The sequence below is a fragment of the Babylonia areolata genome, chromosome 14 (genome assembly GCF_041734735.1).
Source record: "Babylonia areolata isolate BAREFJ2019XMU chromosome 14, ASM4173473v1, whole genome shotgun sequence".
Taxonomy (NCBI): domain Eukaryota; kingdom Metazoa; phylum Mollusca; class Gastropoda; order Neogastropoda; family Buccinidae; genus Babylonia; species Babylonia areolata.
In genome coordinates, this window is record NC_134889.1 from 29872827 (window position 1) to 29894438 (window position 21612).

A 21612-nucleotide genomic window follows, 5' to 3' on the forward strand; every position below is an offset into this window, starting at 1 on the left:
CATAGACAGGCTCAGGTTACACCAGGTTACTTCAAGCATAGACAGGCTCAGGTTACACAGGTTACTTCAAGCATAGACAGGCTCAGGTTACACAGGTTACTTCAAGCATAGACAGGCTCAGGTTACACAGGTTACTTAAGCATAGACAGGCTCAGGTTACACCAGGTTACTTAAGCATAGACAAGCTCAGGTTACACCAGGTTACTTCAAGCATAGACAGGCTCAGGTTACACAGGTTACTTCAAGCATAGACAGGCTCAGGTTACACAGGTTACTTCAAGCATAGACAGGCTCAGGTTACACAGGTTACTTCAAGCATAGACAGGCTCATCCTCACTGCACAGTTAAACGCCACTTGTTACCAGATTCAGTTCGGTTCAGTTCAGATGCCCATTGAGTCAACCAGTTCAGACAAATCAAAGAAGAAAAAAACGAACTGTCGATACATATATTTCAAAAGTTTTTTGTTGTTGTTTTTTTTATGTGAATTTGTGATTACATGCATGTCTGCTGGTGCATGAACATGATCCATTTCATTCTGACATGTCCATACTAATCTCACAGTGAAAAAGACACAGTATAAATCCACAACAGTTGGATAAGTGACTCTTTAATTAACAAAATCACTTGTGGCTTACCACTATTTACATATTTTAATGATAATAATAATAATGAAGAGCTCTTCTATAGCGCTGTTCCCTCACAGAGATGCTCACGTCGCTTCACAAATTAAACATAACAATGACATTAAGATAATTCAAGACTGCTGATGCCTCAAATACACTGTGCTAATAACAATACTAATATTAATGGTCATAATAATGATTATGATGATGATGATGATGATAATAATAATAACAACAACAAAACAACAATAATAATAGTAACAATAATAATAATAATGATGATGATGATGATGATAATAACAACAACAAAACAACAACAATAATAGTAATAATAACAATAATAATAATGATGATGATGATGATAATAAAACAGTATTTACACAGCACTGAATCTTGTGGAAAGACACATCAAAGCACTTACATGCTAAACGTTCACATGAAGAATACATCGCTCTGATGATCTCAGAGGGTTAAAGATATAACTCACATGAAAGATATCACAACTGTGACTGCACTATCATTCATATCACAGGAAACAGCTGGGAGGGGGAGGGAATCATACAACAAAACAGCTGATACCTACATCCACAGTCTGTGTAGCTTATTCAGAATTAAAAAGGCTATGCCAGTCTTGAATAAAAGCTAATTTGTGTTTGCACATTTCTCCTGTCATTGTTGCTGTGTGCCCGTGTCTTCTTCTTCTTCTTCTGCGTTCACTCGTATGCACACGAGTGGGCTTTTACGTGCATGACCGTTTTTACCCCGCCATGTAGACAGCCATACTCCGTTTTCGGGGGTGTGCATGCTGGGTATGTTCTTGTTTCTGTAACCCACCGAACGCTGACATGGATTACAGGATCTTTAACGTGCGTATTTGATCTTCTGCATGCGTTTACACATGAAGGGGGTTCAGGCACTAAGCAGGTCTGCACATTTGTTGACCTGGGAGATTGTAAAAATCTCCACCCTTTACCCACCAGGCGCCGTCACCGTGATTCGAACCCGGGACCCTCAGATTGAAAGTCCAACGCTTTAACCACTCGGCTATTGCGCCCGTCGAGGAAGTGTCTGGGTTTGTTCCAATGTACCTTTTATTTGCCTGTGCACTGGCTGAATCGGTAGCGTATGCGACACTGACTTCAAGTTGTGTGTACCTTGTGAAGGGAGAGAGTTAGCACTCTTGACTATTTGTTACCTGCATCTTTGTAACACGGACACACTGACACTCAATCAGTTTCAGTTTCAGTTTCAGTAGCTCAAGGAGGCGTCACTGCGTTCGGACAAAACCATATACGCTACACCACATCTGCCAAGCAGATGCCTGACCAGCAGCATAACCCAATGCGCTTAGTCAGGCCTTGAGAAAAAAAACAAAAAAAAAAAAAAACGGGGGAATAAATAATAGATAAGCTTACATAAATAAATAAATAAATAAATAATTATAATATAGAAAAAGGTAGTAGTAATAATAATCTCAATCACATGCGTGGAGTGGTGGCTCAGTGGTAACACGTCTGCATTGGATCCATTCCCACACTAGCCGGTTTTTTTCTACTAGACCTTCAAGTGGTGGTCTGCACGCTTGTCATTCTGATGAGACGATAGACCAAGATCCTGTGTGCAGCATGCACTTAACGCAGGTAAAAAAAAACAACAACAAAAAAACCATAGTAACAAAAGGGTTGTCCCTGGCAAAATTAGGTTGTAAAAAAAAAAAAAAATCCTAAAGAAAAAGAAAAAAAAAAGATACGAGGTCAAATAAACTTACGAGCAGAGAAAAAAAAAGGTGGTACACTCTCATTGTAGCAATGAGCTCTCCCTTGGATGAGCAGCCCAGATTTCACTCAGACATCTGTTGGTACTGAAGAGTAATACAACACAATGAAAATTACAATACAATGCAATATCATGGCCTGACTTCGCTGACGAAGATCTAGGAAGGGCGTTGTCCACGTCTGATGCAGGCACGCTCATGGCTGACAAGGCCAATGCGGGAAAAGCAGAGTCGGAATGCAATATAATACGATACAACAATACAATACAATACATGCATTCTCACCCTCTCTATCTTGCTCCCCCTCTCTCTCTCTCTTTCTTTCTCTCTTATACACAAGCACATTCATATTCACCATTTCATTTGCAGAAAGATACATGCCACAGCTCTCTCTCTCTCTCTCCTTCAGTCTGTCTCTGTCAGAATTTCACTTTTATAAATGCTTCTTTTCTTTTCTGTTTTTTTGCCAATATGCATTTCACCACCAGATAAAACATTTCCTTTTTGCTTAACATGCATCTTCCCCCCTCCACACCCTCCCCCCTGCTCCACCCCCATCTCTCTCTCTTTCTCTCATACTTATGCACACACGTGTTCATATTCACCGCATGATTTGCTGAAAGACTCTCCCTCTCTCTCTCTCTGTTTATCTCTGCCTCATAAACATTATTTTCCCTCAGTCATAATTTCACATAAACATTATTTTCTCTCAGTCATAATTTCACATATAAACTTTTCTTTCATTTTCAAACTACACATCTCATACATAAAAAAATTAAAAAAAAAAAAAAAAAAAAATCATTATTCTTTCATGAATTTTCTACAGACCGAGCAAAACACATACTGGCAGTGAGTAACAAAGTATGAAGTCAATGCACACGAAACAGATCCCTGTTATGTGGAGCAGTGGAGGAAGGTGGCAGAACGGTCAAGACACTCGTCTGCCAACACAGAGAGTCCATTGGGGTCTGGGTTCCAATCCTGCTCTCTCTCCCTTTCTCCCAAGTTCGACTGGAAAATCGAACTGAGCGTTTCATTGCTCAGATGAGACGATAAACCAAGATCCCGTGTGCAGCACGCTCTTGGTGCACAGAAAAAGAACCCATGGCAATGAGTGTTGTTCTCTGGTGAAGAAATCTACTGGAATAGGTACACAAATATATGACGGGCGCCATAGCCGAATGGTTAAAGCGTTGGACTTTCGATCTGAGGGTCCTGGGTTCGAATCTTGGTGACGGCGCCTGGTGGGTAAAGGGTGGAGATTTTTACGATCTCCCAGGTCAACATATGTGCAGACCTGCCAGTGCCTGAACCCCCCTCGTGTGCATATACAAGCATAAGATAAAATACGCACGTTAAAGATCCTGTAATCCATGTCAGCGTTCGGTGGGTAATGGAAACATGAACATACTCAGCATGCACACCCCCGAAAGCGGAGTATGGCTGCCTACATGGCGGGGTAAAAACGGTCATACACGTAAAAAGCCCACTCGCATATATACGAGTGAACGTGGGAGTTGCAGCCCACGAACGCAGAAGAAGAAGAAGAAGAAGGTACACAAATATATATATGCATGCACTCAAGGCCTGACAAAGCGTGTTGGGTTATGCTGCCGGTCAGACATCTGCCTAGCAGATGTGGCATAGCGTATAAGGATTTGTCCGAACGCAGTGATGCCTCCTTGAGAAACCGACACTGAAACGGAGCGGTGGCCTAGCGGTTATGCGCTTGGACTAGGAGGCCAGTGTCCCCAGGTTCAAGTCCTTCACACACACAGACAGAGGATTTTCACTCACCCCTCTCCACTACACCTTCAGTGGTGGTCTGGGTGCAAGTGATTCAGGCAAGATGATAAAGCCAGGCCCTGTGCACAGCTATGCACACGTAGAAGATCCCATGGCAACAAAAAGGGCAATGTTCAATTGAATAATCTTTTTGACAGTAATACATACAGACTCGCAGAGGGACAACAACAACAACAACAACAAAAAAAAAAGGTGGTGCTGAACAGTGGCGTGCACTCTCCCTGTGAGAGAGCAACCCAGTGGAATGTTGGCCAGGTGGGAACACATCCGCCCAGGAAGCAAGAGAATCTGAGCACGCTTGTTCAAATCCCACAGTCACCAGTATTTTTCTCCCCCTCACCACTAGACCATATGTGGTGGTTTGGAGACTAGCCATTCGGATGACTCAATAAACTGACATGCAGCATGCACTTAGTGCACGTAAAAGAACCCATGGCAACAAAAGGGTTGTCCATGGCAAAATTCTTCAGAAAAATCCACTTTGATTGGCAAACAACAAATAAAACTACAGGCAGGAAAAAAGAAGAAGAAAAAAAGTGTGTTGTGTAGTGACATGCTCTCCCAGGGGAGAGCAGCCCAAAATTCACACAAAGAAATCTGTTGTGACAAAAAAAAAAAAAAAGAGTAATACAATACGAATTTCACACACAAACTTCTGTCGTAACGAAAGGCAATCAAAACAGAACAGTATCAGTTCTGTACAACACACTGCAACACAGTGCAATGTGACAATCCCTTCTCTTGCTTTTTTTTCTTGGTTTAACTCACTCAGTACGGCCAGTCCTCTCTTCTCCTCTACACAGACCTCTCAGATGTCCAGTGTGAGTCTGAATGACCCAACCTTTAGCTTCCGTCGTCAGAATTATGGTATTCTTTGTCAACATTCACCTCTTCAGTATATTTGTCAACATTCACCTCTTCAGTATAAGAGCCTTCCACTTGCAATATTTTGATGATGGTAATTGGGATGAAACGCTGTTAACGTCGTCTCTTTCGCCGTTCGTATGGAGAGAGTTAAACAGTATTTTATTTGCAACATGTCACAATACAACACAGATATCCATGAACAGGACAACAAGAAAATCTTATATAAAGTCCTGTCCTGACACAAGTACATACTGAATATGTGACGGATGTCATCATAACTAGAAGTTAAGAAGTGAACACACATGAGTTTTGAACAAAACTAAGCTTAACTGCTCCCAGAACAACATTTCCGACACAACCTTACTATCCATGACTGTCAAAGGAGGAAAACACTCCTGATGACCACCTGAATCCCCTCACTCAAGTCTTTTTTTTCTGAAGTCACGAGCCAGATATGTTTGCTTTTTGTTGTTTTGTTGTTGTTTTTTTGTTTCAAACTGGCCCGAACCTTGCTGTTGTAGATATGGCAACTAAAAATCCAGGGTACATCCATCATCATGTAAATTCATGCAACACATCATGCGTATTGCAAAACAAGGTGGTGGAAGATCCCATTCTGCCCCTGCCCCCCCCCCCCCACCCACCCCGCCCCCACACACACCCCTCCCCACGCCCACCCCTGGCCCCCCCACCCCGCCTCCCTCCTTGATTAAGCATCAACTTCATTGCTTCACTAATCGAGGGCCTGTAAGTCAGTCTTGGTTTTCATCAGAACTGTCCAAGGAATCCTCCAGAACTGCCGGCACCAGAGACTTCAGGTCCTCCAACACCGCAGACACTGGTTCTGAGGCTGAAAAAAAAAATGGGGAGTGGGGGTCAAAAAAAAAAAGTTTTAAAACTTCATCAAATGTATCACGAAAGCATGGCTTGTCACACACTGCTCCCAAACTCTCCCCAGTACACGCCCACCCTCACCCACGTTGTTGCTTTTCTTAAAGAGGAAAATATTCAATCCATTTCATTCTTTTGCTTCCAGTGTTCATCGGCTGTGATTCACACATTCACTGTTATGTAGATCTACACCACACACACACACACACACACACACACAAATCACATTCAGGGAGTCTCTCTGTGACTTCTGTGGTGCTATAACACACGACACACCCCACCCTCACACACACACATACACACCCTCACCAATCCCCCCCCGCCCCACACACACACCCACACACACACACTTACAGTCCTGTACAGCATTCAGGGAGTCAGACTGGCACAACAGCTGAGTGGTTAAAGTGTTGGACTTTCAATCTGAGGGTCCCCGGTTCGAATCTTGGTGAGGGCGCCTGGTGGGTAAAGGGTGGAGATTTTCCCGATCTCCCAGGTCAACATATGAGCGGACCTGCTAGTGCCTGAACCCCCTTCGTGTGTAGCATATGCATGCAGAAGATCAAATATGCATGTTAAAGATCCTGTAATCCATGTCAGCGTTCGGTGGGTTATGGAAACAAGAACATACCCAGCGTGCACACCCCAGAAAACTGAGTATGGCTGCCTACATGGCGGGGTAAAAACGGTCATACACGTTTAAGTCCTCTCGTGTACCTATGAGTGAATGTGGGAGTTGCAGCCCATGAACGATGAAGAAGTGTCAGGGATAACACACACATCTCCCCCTCCCCCATCCCACTCCTCATACACCCCCCACCCCCAACACCCCTCCACCTACACACACACACACACACACACATACACTCTCATCCCCCTCCCAACTCCTCCTCCCCCCACCAAGCCCCCCGCCCCCCTCCCACCACTCACAGTCCTGTATAGCGTTCAGGGAGTCAGTCTCTGTGACTTGTGTGGCACTGTAAGACTCTTGGAGCACCTCCCCGCCCCCTCCCCCACACACACCCACACACTCACAGTCCTGTACAACATTCAGGGAGCCAGACTCAGACTGGCACAACAGCTGCGTGGTTAAAGCACACACACACACACACACACACATTCACTCTCACCCCCCCCCCCCCCCCCCCGCCCCACGCCCCTCTCCCACCACTCACAGTCCTGTATAGCGTTCAGGGAGTCAGTCTCTGTGACTTGTGTGGCACTGTAAGACTCTTGGAGCACCTCCCCTGCCCCCTCCCCCCCACACACCCACACACTCACAGTCCTGTACAACATTCAGGGAGCCAGACTGGCACAACAGCTGTGTGGTTAAAGCACACACACACACACACACACATTCACTCTCATCCCCCCCCCTCTCCCCCCCCCCGCCCCACGCCCCCCTCCCACCACTCACAGTCCTGTACAACATTCAGGGAGCCAGACTCAGACTGGCACAACAGCTGCGTGGTTAAAGCACACACACACACACACACACACACATTCACTCTCACCCCCCCCCCCCCGCCCCACGCCCCCCTCCCACCACTCACAGTACTGTACAACATTCAGGGAGCCAGACTCAGACTGGCACAACAGCTGCGTGGTTAAAGCACACACACACACACACACACACACATTCACTCTCACCCCCCCCCCCCCCCCGCCCCACACCCCTCTCCCACCACTCACAGTCCTGTATAGCGTTCAGGGAGTCAGTCTCTGTGACTTGTGTGGCACTGTAAGACTCTTGGAGCACCTCCCCTGCCCCCTCCCCCACACACACCCACACACTCACAGTCCTGTACAACATTCAGGGAGCCAGACTGGCACAACAGCTGCGTGGTTAAAGCACACACACACACACACACACACACATTCACTCTCATCCCCCCCCCCCCCCCCCGCCCCACGCCCCCCTCCCACCACTCACAGTACTGTACAACATTCAGGGAGCCAGACTCAGACTGGCACAACAGCTGCGTGGTTAAAGCACACACACACACATTCACTCTCAATTCCCCCCCCCCCCCCCTCCGAGACCCCCCCCACCCCATGCCCCTCTCCCACCACTCACAGTCCTGTATAGCGTTCAGGGAGTCAGTCTCTGTGACTTGTGTGGCACTGTAAGACTCTTGGAGCACCTCCCCTGCCTCCTCCTCCTCCTCCTCTTGCAGTGCCAGCGTCATGGGTTCTTTACGCTCAGACCGCACGTTGCCTAGCAACCCTTCCTGACGCAGCGTGGCCTGATGCACAGAGAGAGAGAGAAAGAGAATGTCAGGACAGAGAAACACAGAGCTGTCTTTTGTTTTTCTTGTCTGTCTTTTTTTCTTTTTTCTTTTCTAATCAAATGAAAACATAAATTACAGTTGAATATACAGAAAATAACATCAGCATACATCTGCATATACATTGGAATATATGTTGTTCCGTACGAGTTATGTGTGAGCTTACATGTACATGTGATGGTGTATGCCTGCACGCACACACACAAACACACACAAACACACACGCATATCTCTCTCTCTTTCAAACACACACACGCACACAAACACCACTCACATAGGTCTCTTTCTTTCAAATACACACACATACACATGCACACACTTCTCCCTCTCTTTTAAACACACATAAACATACGCACACACATCACTCTCTATCAAAGACACACACACACATGCACATGTCTCTCTCTTTTTCAAACACACAGAGACATACACACACAGAACTCACCATGTAATGGTTTCTCTCTCTTTCCCTCTCTCTCTCCCTCTCTTTATCTCTCACACACACAGATTCACACACACACACAGCAGAACTCACCATGAAGTGGCTTCTCTCTCTCTCTCTCCTTCTCTCTCTCTCTGACACACACATACACACACACACACACACACACACACACAGACAGAGCTCAGCATGGAATCACTCTCTCTCTCTCTCTCTCTCTCTCTCTCACACACACACACACACACAGCTCACCATGAAGTGGCATTTTTTTCTCTCTCTCTCTCTCTCTCTCACACACACACACACACAAACACACACACAGAGCTCACCATAAGGTGGCCTCTCTCTCTCTCTCTCTCACCATCACATGTACATATTAGCGTTTCCTTCTATATGCCTATGTCTCCCCTTTCAATGTTTTATTTTCTCCAATGCTCTGTATCTTTCCCCACCACACACACACACACACACATGCGCGCACAAGCGCACACACACATACACACACACCATTCTTCACCCTCTGCCCAATACTGTTCCCACCACCACACCCCACCAAACCCCCCCCCCAGCCCTCCCTTTTTTTTCCCCGTCTAATATCACTTAAACACTGAAGACTACTACTACTACTACTACTACAACTACTACTACACACACACACACAGACGGACAGCCCACCATGAAGAGGTTTCTCTCTCTCTCTACAGCCAGCAGGTCGTGGTGGAGGCGCTCTATCTGTGCCTGGTAGTGGGCCTCTGTGGCCGCATGCACCTCCTCCCCCCTCTCCCTCTCCCGCCCCCACTGCCGCTCCTGCTGCCTCAGAGTCACCACTGTCAGGACATTAAAAAAAAAAAAAAAAAAAAAAAAAGGGGGTGATTTTTTTTTTCCTCCTTTAATCACAGTTTTCTCAAAACGTTGATTTTTCAATCGATATGCATACGTTTGCAACAACAACAAAATACTTGGCATCAACATAAAAATACCAAATTTTGCATACTAATGTCAAAAAGGCTGCTGAATGCAAGGAGACCATCAGGGACTTTGTATGTCAGTTAGTTTCCAAGATATATAAGTGTGATGTGAATAGTCACTGCATGAAAAATGGTCGCCTTCTTTTATTGTGTATTAATTAATTTCAGGTTTATACCAGAATTTGTGTGTTTTTTGCACTCTCTTATCACTGATGTAAAACTCTGTAACATCTAAAACTTCTTGGTGAGGGAAATTTGAAGCTCAAACTGAGGCGACCCTTTGCGAAAAGTAATATATTCATAACTTTAAATCTGCTCATGCTATCCAATTAAAACCTTGTGTGTGGCATACCTATGATGTGCGCACTCTTTCTGCCAAATTTTATAATGATAGCTCACATAGAAGCTGAGAAACAAAAATACCCCCAAACCTACGCCTAGCGCAACCTTAACGAGACGAACCCCTTCTCTACCGGCACACTGACCCGACGGTTTCATGTTCACAACAACGACGGTTTCAACAACACCAAAAAATATTTTAGAAAAATACTGTGTTTTGCGATGATCAGATGATGAAAATGAGACTGAAAAAGTCTTCTCTTTTTTTTTTTCTTTAATTCTTTTTCCATCAAAAAGTCTTGTTCGGGTGTTGGCAGGTCTGTGACGACCACATCTCTAGTACATCACAGTCATTTCAGTCAATCCGATCAGAGGGTCAAACCGAGGTCCCATGTGCAGCACACAGCACTTAGCGCAGGTAAAACAGAACCCATGGCAACAACAAAAGGGGGTTTGTCCCTGGCAAAATTCTGTAGAAAAATCCACTTTGAAAGGAAAACAAGAACACTCACAGGCAGAAAAAAAAGGGGGTGGGGGGTAGGTGAGGGTGCGGGTGGATGGCACTCTCACTGGTAGTGACACACTCTTCAAGGGGAGAGCAGCCCAACAAAAAAAACTTTCATACGGAGAAAATGTGCTGGGAAAAAAGAGTAAGCAATGCAATACAATATGACATGATGCCTCACCCACCAGCCTTGGTGGCATTCTCACTGTAATGACACGCTTTCCACAGGGAGAGCAGCCCGACTTTCACACAGAGAAACAGAGTTATGCGATGCAATACGACGCATCCACTTTCACACAGAGAAACAGAGTTATGCGATGCAATACGACGCATCCACTTTCACACAGAGAAACAGAGTTATGCCATACAATACGATGCATCCACTTTCACACAGAGAAACAGAGTTATGCGATACAATACGACGCATCCACTTTCACACAGAGAAACAGAGTTATGCGATGCAATACGACGCATCCACTTTCACACAGAGAAACAGAGTTATGTGATACAATACGATGCATCCACTTTCACACAGAGAAACAGAGTTATGCCATACAATACGATGCATCCACTTTCACACAGAGAAACAGAGTTATGCCATACAATACGAAACAGAGTTATGCCATACAATACGATGCATCCACTTTCACACAGAGAAACAGAGTTATGTGATCCAATACGACGCATCCACTTTCACACAGAGAAACAGAGTTATGCGATACAATACGATGCATCCACTTTCACACAGAGAAACAGAGTTATGCGATACAATACGATGCATCCACTTTCACACAGAGAAACAGAGTTATGTGATACAATACGACGCATCCACTTTCACACAGAGAAACAGAGTTATGCGATGCAATACGATGCATCCACTTTCACACAGAGAGCAGCCCGAATTACTTTCACACAGAGAAATGTGCTAAGACAAAAGGGACACAATACATCACTCACCAGCCTTGGTGGCACTCTCACTGTAGTGAAGCACTTCACACACAGAAATGTGCTGAGACACAAAAGAGAAATATAACGCGATACAACACAATGCGGCGCGTCACTCACCAGCCTTGGTGGCACTCTCACCTTAGAGCAGAACGACTTACTTTCACACAGAGGAATGTGCTGAGACAAATGAGTAACACGATACAACACGATGCGGCGCATCACTCACCAGCCTTGGTGTGCTCACACCGTGCATTGTTGATCTTGCTCTCCATGAAGAGAGCAGCACGACTTACTTTCACACAGAGAAATGTGCTGAGACAAAAAAGAACAATATAACGCAATACAACACAATGCGGCACGTCACTCACCAGCCTTGGTGGCACTCTCACTGCAGAGCAGCCTGAATTACTTTCACACAGAGAAATGTGCTGGACACAAAAGAGTAACGCGATACAACACGACGCAGTGCGAATTACTTTCACACAGAGAAATGTGCTGGACACAAAAGAGCATTGTTGATCTTGCTCTCCATGAAGAGAGCAGCACGACTTACTTTCACACAGAGAAATGTACTGAGACACAAAACAGCAATATAACACAATACAACACGATGCAGTGCGTCACTCACCAGCCTTGGTGGCACTCTCACTGTAGAGCAGCACGACTTACTTTCACACACAGAAATGTGCTGAGACACAAAAGAGTAACGCAATACAACACGACGTGGTGCATCACTCACCAACCTTGGTGTTTCTCATTGTTGTGAAGCACCTCACACACAGAGAAATGTGCTGGACACAAAAGAGAAATATAACGCGATACAACACAATGCGGCGCGTCACTCACCAGCCTTGGTGGCGCTCTCACCATAGAGCAGCACGACTTACTTTCACACACAGAAATGTGCTGAGACACAAAAGAGTAACGCGATACAACATGACACAGTGCGTCACTCACCAACCTTGGTGTCTCTCATTGTGAAGTACTTCACACACAGAACTGTGCTGAGACACAAAAGAGAAATATAACGCGATACAACACAACGCAGTGCGTCACTCACCAGCCTTGGTGGCACTCTCACCGTAGTGACACACTCTCCATGAAGAAAACAGCCCCAACTGTTTCTTGAGACAAAAGAGTAACAAGATAAAACACAACGCGATGCGTCACTCGCCAGCCTTGGTGGCACTCTCACCACAGAGCAGCCCAACTTACTTTCACCCAGAGGAATGTGCTGAGACAAATGAGTAACGCGTTACAACACGACGCGGCGCGTCACTCACCAACCTTGGTGTCTCTCATTATAGTGAAGCACTTCACACACAGAAATGTGCTGAGACACAAAAGAGAAATATAACGCGATACAACACAATGCGGTGCGTCGCTCACCAGCCTTGGTGGCACTCTCACCATAGAGCAGCCCAACTTACTTTCACACAGAGGAATGTGCTGAGACAAATGAGTAACACGATACAACACGACGCGGCGCATCACTCACCAGCCTTGGTGTGCTCACACCGTGCATTGTTGATCTTGCTCTCCATGAAGAGAGCAGCGCGACTTACTTTCACACAGAGGAATGTGCTGAGACACAAAAGAGCAATATAACGCAATACAACACAATGCGGTGCGTCGCTCACCAGCCTTGGTGGCACTCTCACCATAGAGCAGCCCAACTTACTTTCACACAGAGAAATGTGCTGAGACACAAAACAGCAATATAACGCAATACAACACAATGCGGCGCGTCACTCACCAGCCTTGGTGGCACTCTCACCGTAGAGCAGCCTGAATTACTTTCACAAAGAGAAATGTGCTGAGACATAAAACAGCAAAATAACACAATACAACACGATGCGGCGCGTCACTCACCAGCCTTGGTGTGCTCACGCCGGGCGTCATTGACCTTGCTCTCCATGTCGGCCAGCTGCTCCGTGAACTCCTCCTCCAGCCGCTTCCTCTGCTCCTCCAACGCTGAAGAGGTGGTTCAGTCGTCAAAGAAATAGTAGTAATCATCAAGTGTGTGTTTATATGAGCTGTGCTTTGGGAAAAGAAACTGACAACAACAATAACAAAAATAGTATCAAAAATATATATATATATATATATAGTCTGAATGATGAATGACAAGTGTCCAGACTACCACTCACGGGGGAGGAAATACTGGTAAGTGTGAGATTCCATCCCGCATGCTCAGATTCTCTCACTTCCTAGGCGGATGTGTCACCTCTAGACCAGACAACCACCCCACTATTTCTTTTTCTTTTTCAATTTTCTTTTTTTTTTGTGCTGCCCGATCATCTGCACCATTTCAGTGGCATTACTCCCATGCCGCTCATTTTGAGTCACCCATACACGGCCACACCTGGGGTTTGTCTGTCCTTAGTCCCAGAGTTGGCAGTCCTCAGGGAACTATCGTTATAAGATCACCAGTAGGCCAGACACCAGAGGAGACCCTGCACTGCTGCTAAGTCACTTTGGTTGTTTTCAGCAGTGCCTGTTCTGGTTTGACGTTCTTAGGACACCACCAACGAAGCCCCCTACTGATAACAATAATCGCAGCTACTTTATGATAATAACAATAATAATGTACACCTACACAACACCCTTTCTCTTTAAGAAGTCAGCGAGCTTTAGATGAAAGAAAACGTCACAAATTACATTCAGGACCACTCTCTCTCAAAACCACCACCTCCCCTGCCCCTGTCCTCCCACTCCCACTCTCCCTCTCTAATTCTTCATGCATCCACAGCGAGCTGACAAGGATGGCAGTAAAGAAAGAAGCTGAGAATGCTTACTGATATGTTTTATCAAAAAGATGAGTTTTTTAGTGAAGAGTGAAAGGCAGAGTCAGAATCAGATGCACAGATATGATGAGGAAGGTTGTTCCAGGATACCAGGTTCTAGCAGCAGCAAAGAGGAAAGAACATTCACCATACGTTCTTGAACTGACACGAGAAAGTTTCAGAAGGTAACAGTCAGAGGAAGAGTGGGGATTTTTTTTATATCTTAATCAACTTTTTTTCAGGGTCAAGGTGGACATATTTTCATCAGGTACTGATAACAGTGCAATCTTCAATAAATAATAAGACATCATACTTAGCATCACCATATAATTAAGGACACTTTGCTTTGCTAATATGCGTCAAGCAAAGTAATGTGAAAAGAACACAATCCATATATCGTTTTCTAAAAAATAACAAAAACACGGAGAGTATCTTATGTATAAACACATTTCCTCTACGTATCCATACACGAATACATAAAACACCCATTACATAGTCATGTTAAACATCATTACCACAGATACATAAGTGCACATAAATACACATGCATATACATGTACATACTCGCATACATACACATTCACATATATCTGCACTTCAAGTACAATAACAAAGAGTGGAGATTTCACATCAGAACAGGCACTACCGAACACCACCGAAGTGATTCAGCAGCAGTGCAGGGTCTCCTCTGGTGTGTGGCCTCCTGGCGACATAACACCAATGGTTCCTTGTGGACTGCTGGCACTGGGATTGCGACAGAACCCAGGTGTGGCTGTGTATTTGTATTTGTATTTCTTTTTATCACAACAGATTTCTCTGTGTGAAATTCCAGCTGCCCTCCCTAGGGAGAGCGCACAGCTACACTACAGCGCCACCCTTTTTTTTTTTTTTTGGTATTTTTTCCTGCGTGCAGTTTTATTTGTTTTCCTATCGAAGTGAATTTTTCAAAAGAATTTTGCCAGGAACAACCCTTTTGTTGTCGTGGGTTCTTTTACGTGCACTAAGTGCATACTGCACACGGGACCTCGGTTTATCGTCTCATCCGAATGACTAGCGTCGAGAACACCACTCCAGGTCTAGTGGAAGGGGAGAAAATATTGGCAGCTGAGCTGGGTAAGGACTCAGAATGAGCAACATGGGAGTACTGCCACTACAAACAGCGCAGATGGTGAGGCAACAAAAAAAGAAAAAGAAAAAAAAAAAGAGTGGGGATTTTACCTGTGTCCGTGAGAGTAGTGCCACTGAAACAGCGCAGACAATGGAGCAGCAAAAAAAAAAAAAAAAAAGAGAAAGAAAAAGAAAGAGTGAAGATTTTACCTGTGTCCATGGTGTGCAGGTGTCAGGAGCAGTGCCACTACAAACAGCGCAGATGGTAGGGCAGCAAAAAAAAAAACAAAAAAAAACAGAAAGAAAGAAAAAAAAAGAGTGGGGATTTTACCTGTGTCCATGGTGTGCTGGTGTCGGGCCAGCTCTGTGCCCAGCTGGTCCCGGAGCTCCTTCACCTGCTCCAGCTCCTCTCTTAGATCCTGATTCTCCAGGGCCTGCTTCTCCACAACCTGCTCACACACACACACACACACACACACACACACAGACCACACACACACACACACACACACCCACACACACCACACACACACAGAAGCAGCGTGACATACTGACAGACAAAGTAACGCACACTTGCACACACAGTAATGCACACACTTGCACCCGAGTGCACACACACACACGCACACAGATATAGAAACAGCATGACACACTCACAGACACAGTAACACACACTTGCACACACAGTATGGCACACTTGCACACACAGTAATGCACAAACTCGCATGCGCAGGCACACACACACACAAACACACACACACATACATACAGAAGCAGTGTCATACTCACCGACACAGTAATGCACACTTACACACACACGTACACACACAGTGATACACACACGGTGATACACACACACACACATACATGCGCCCACACGCACACACTAACACACATACACCCACATACAGAAGCAGCGTGACATACTCACTGACACAGAAATGCACACTTACACACACAGTATTACACACACAGTGATACACACACACACTTACATGCGTGCACACCACACACTAACACACGCACACATACACACAGAAGCAGCGTGACATGCTGACAGACACAGTAACGCACCCTTACACACACAGTAATACACACACACTCGCATGCGCGTGTGCGCATACACGCACACAACACACACACAAACACAACACACATAGAGAAAAAAACCCTAGACACACACACACACACATACAACAGTGACATAAATGATAATTGATTTCTGCAAGGCGGTGGACTTCTGATTCATAATTCTCCAGTCACGAGGGTTAGAGGCTCCATTTCTGCAAGCCGTTGCATCCTTGGGCGGCAAAGACATTTTACTCTGACATTCCTCACTCCACCCAGGTGTGAACGGAAGGAGAGGATTGAGGCCCCGCCTTCCTATGCTGAGCCCTCGACACAGCAGATGCGAATTCACTGCCCCGGTGGCCATACCTGCCGATGGGACCTTTAACTCACTCCGGACAAGGGAACGCTATAGCGTTCCTGACGTAAGGTTGCGTTCCGGATGACGAAACGCTATAGCAGTTTCGACAATTAAAAATTTGTCCACGTTTTCCTCATGGGGTAGCATAAAAATCGCAGCTACACCGGGCATTGCGAACGTGTCAAGGGTTGAATGGAAAGTTTCTTCATGAGATTCTGTAACAAAACACTCCACAGCGAGCCAGCGAGTTCAAGACCCCACACGACAAGCTAATCTGCATACGTATTAAAAATGGCATTGCAGGCAATACAAGTGTAGAATTTTTGGAGCAAACTAGATCACAACAGCAGCTTTTACCACTGCTGAAGTGATTGAAATGCTTCAAACTGAAGGTTTCAACATCGACAAGGATGATGAGGACGTTGAATAAAGTATCTGTAGTGAAGAAAGCTACCAGCAAGTAGGTACTGATAGTGATTCAGCTTCTGAGAGCAGTGAAGAGGGAGGGGGTGGGCGTTCACACAACGTGAGGAGAGGGGTCAGTGGGTCAAGTAGTGTGAGTTTCATTCAGTTACTTTATGTTTTGTATTTTTTGTGATTTTTTTTCCTAACCCTAACAAATGGGTCATCTGTAGGGAAAAGCAAGGGAGAACTAGTCATCCAGAGTGAGTTAACAGGAAATTTTCTATCTAAAATTACGTTTAAGTAACATACTTACCGTGACCCACTAGTGCAGACTCCGGCAGGGATCTGACATTCCTGTCCTGTGCAAACTACTATCCGCCTATGCGGAGAAAACGAAAGTAGCTACGGCCGATAACCTCCGGGAAGTAGGTAACCTCCCCTTTGCCCCCGACTAGCGCCCTCTTTTTCCGACAGCCATCATGACTCCTGTTCCTGTGCTCTTCATACGGCTTAAGTTCTTTCGTATTTTCTGTCTGTCTGTCGATGCTCTGGCGTTCTTGTTTTTTGACAAATTATGTCTCCAACCAGGTCACATAATTATATAGTTTGACTGGGCGATCACGCTAAAATTAAGGCGCGATCGCAATCGATTCGCTGACACACCTTTTCGTTTTAAACAGCGCACTTACCCGAGTTTTTTGTTGGATGGAAGATTCCAAGTCCTCCACAGTTCTCTTGAGGGAGCCGACTTCTGAGTCATCTGGACAATGAAGCAGACTGGGCTTACGGTGTGTACAATTCATGTCTTGATGATGAGCGGGCATAACGATGCAGGGGGTCTGAAGGTAATGTTTTATTTCAGCAAGTTACAGATCATGATCGCTGCACACAGTTCGCCGATGTACTAGGGGCATTCATTACTTGAGGGTGCAGTCGCGCAAGCGTGTGCGTGCAAAAGCATGCACGTGCACGCACGTGCGCATACGCACACATACACACAAGACACACACACACACACACACACACACACACACACACAGCTCCTAAGCAGACAAGCGCCGAAAACAGTAAAACATAGAAACAGACTCAGACAGAAAAGTATGAGGGTGTGAAAAAATCAAGAGAGGAAGAAGAAACGCGACAAGACAACAAAATCAAAAACCACACGAAAATGAATAAAAGATACAAGGTCATGAGAAAGATTAAAGGAGATAAAGAAATCAAGCCAGAAAACTAAACAAAATTATGATACTACTCCTCCTGCTACTGCTACCACTGATGATCATATGACATTGTATAATATAGTATTCGTAGGGTGAAAACTCCCCATATAATGGGCTCTAGGCGTCTCACATGAAAAAAATACAAGTACAAGAATGCATAACGGTATACAACAGCAGATGAAGACATAAGAGAGAGAAAGAGAGAGGGAGACAGAGAGAGAGAGACAGAGAGTGGAAAAATGGTGGACAAATGGGGTAGAGAGGAGACAGACAAAACAACAAAAAATCCGAGAACCAGAGAAATAAACAACCAACGAATCACACACATGCACACACACACGCACACACACACACACACACACATACACACACTCACACACGCACACATTCACACACACACACACACACACAGGCACACACATTGATACAAACACACTGAGACACACACACACGCACACATTCACACACACACACACACACACAGGCACACACATTGATACAAACACACTGACACACACACACACACACACACACACACACATACAGTGTGAGCGGAGGGAGGAGATTTTCTCGGTCCACGCCTGGGAGTCGTTCTGCAGCTGTGCAGCCAACAGGTCACGCTCACCGCTGACCTGCGACAGCTCCCTCTGCATGTGCTCCCTCTCCACTCTGTCGACAGTCCACACCATCATTATCGTCATCAATGCCATCGTTATCATCAACATCGTCAATATTTTTCTGATAATCCACACCATAATTATCGTCATCAATGCCATCGTTATCATCAACATCGTCAATATTTTTCTGATAATCCACACCATAATTATCGTCATCAATGCCATCGTTATCGTCAACAACATCATCGATATTTTTCTTATAATCCACACCATAATTATCGTCATCAATGCCATCGTTATCGTCAACAATGCCATCAATACCATCGTTATCGTCATCAATGCCATCGTTATCATCAAAAACATTATCTGTATCTTTTTTATAATCCACACCATCGTTATCGTCAACAATGCAATCGTTATCGTCAACAACATTGTTGATATTTTTCTTATAATCCACACCATCATTATCATCATCAATGCCATCGTTATCGTCAACATCGTCAATATTTTTCTTATAATCCACACCTTAATTATCATCATCAATGCCATTGTTAACGTCAACAACATCATCGGTATCTTTTTTATAATCCACACCATCGTTATCATCATCAATGCCATCGTTATCGTCAACATCGTCAATATTTTTCTGATAATCCACACCATAATTATCGTCATCAATGCCATCGTTATCGTCAACAACATCATCGATATTTTTCTTATAATCCACACCATCGTTATCTTCATCAATGCCATCGTTATCATCAACATTGTCAATATTTTTCTGATAATCCACACCATAATTATCGTCATCAATGCCATCGTTATCGTCAACAACATCATCAATATTTTTCTTATAATCCACACCATCGTTATCATCATCAATGCCATTGTTATCGTCAACAACATCATCTGTATCTTTTTTATAATCCACACCATCGTTATCGTCATCAATGCCATCGTTATCGTCAACAACATCGTCGATATCTTTTCTTATAATCCACACCATCGTCATAATCATCAATGCCATCGTTATCGTCAACATCATCAATATTTTTCTTATAATCCACACCATAATTATCGTCATCAATGCCATCGTTATCGTCAACAACATCGTCGGTATCTTTTTTTTATAATCCACACCATCGTTACTGTCATCAATGCCATCGTTATCATCAACATCATCTGTATCTTTATTATAATCCACACCATCATTATCATCACCAATGCCATCGTTATCGTCAACAACATCATCTGTATCTTTTTTGTAATCCACACCATCGTTATCGTCATCAATGCCATCGTTATCGTCAACAACATCATCTGTATCTTTTTTGTAATCCACACCATCGTTATCGTCATCAATGCCATCGTTATCGTCAACAACATCATCGGTATCTTTTTGATAATCCACACCATCATTATCATCATCAATGCCATCGTTATCGTCAACAACATCATCTGTATCTTTTTTTATAATCCACACCATCGTTATCGTCATCAATGCCATCGTTATCATCAACAACAGCATCGGTATCTTTTTTATAATCCACACCACCGTTATCGTCATCAATGCCTTCCTTATCGTCAACTATATCATCTGTATCTTTTTTATAATCCACACCACTGTTATCGTCATCAATGCCATCGTTATCGTTAACAACATCATCTGTACCTTTTTTATAATCCACACCACCGTTATCATCATCAATGCCATCGTTATCCTCAACTATATCATCTGTATCTTTTTTATAATCCACACCACCGTTATCATCATCAATGCCATCGTTATCGTTAACAACATCATCTGTATCTTTTTTATAATCCACACCATCGTTATCGTCATCAATGCCATCGTTATCGTCAACAACATCATCTGTATCTTTTTTATAATCCACACCATCGTTATCGTCATCAATGCCATCGTTATCGTCAACAACAGCATCGGTATCTTTTTTTATAATCCACACCATCGTTACTGTCCTCTACATGATTATTATCATCATCAACACCATCCTTATCATCATTCACTCTTATCGTTATTGTCATCCATACCACTGTTCTTTATTGCTATCCACACCATTGTTATCATCATCAACACCATTATTATTATTATCATCAATGCCATCGTCATCATCATCTATACCACTGTTATCTTTATTGTTATCCAAACGATCGTTACCGTCATCAACACCAATGCTATTGTCATCCGCATCATCGTCACTGTCATTGTCATCCATACCATTGTTACCATCATCTTCTCTTCTTCTTCTGCGTTCACTCACATGCACACCCAGCATGCACACCCCTGAAAACGGAGTATGGCTGCCTACATGGCGGGGTAAAAACGGTCATACACATAAAAGCCCACTCGTGTATGACCGTTTTTACCCCGCCATGTAGGCAGCCATACTCTGTTTTCGGGGGTGTGCATGCTGGGTATGTTCTTGTTTCCATAACCCACCGAACGCTGACATGGATTACAGGATCTTTAACATGCATATTTGATCTTCTGTTTGCATATACACACGAAGGGGGTTCAGGCACTAGCAGGTCTGCACATATGTTGACCTGGGATATCGTAAAAATCTCCA

The 21612-nt window shown here is 44.4% G+C and overlaps 1 protein-coding gene across 1 annotated transcript in view; it reads right to left on the bottom strand.

Moving 5' to 3' along the window:
- Nucleotides 1-7513: 7513 nt before the first annotated feature.
- LOC143289675 (coiled-coil alpha-helical rod protein 1-like) overlaps nt 7514-21612 on the bottom strand; it is a 38246-nt gene continuing 24147 nt past the window's right edge. The window contains exons 14-20 of the mRNA XM_076598723.1: nt 18949-19073; nt 17871-17941; nt 15679-15796; nt 13327-13428; nt 9370-9521; nt 8042-8210; nt 7514-7521 (exon numbers count right to left, since the gene is read on the bottom strand). Of these exons, the coding sequence (XP_076454838.1) occupies nt 7514-7521; nt 8042-8210; nt 9370-9521; nt 13327-13428; nt 15679-15796; nt 17871-17941; nt 18949-19073 (745 nt within the window). The remainder of the gene's footprint in view (nt 7522-8041; nt 8211-9369; nt 9522-13326; nt 13429-15678; nt 15797-17870; nt 17942-18948; nt 19074-21612) is intronic.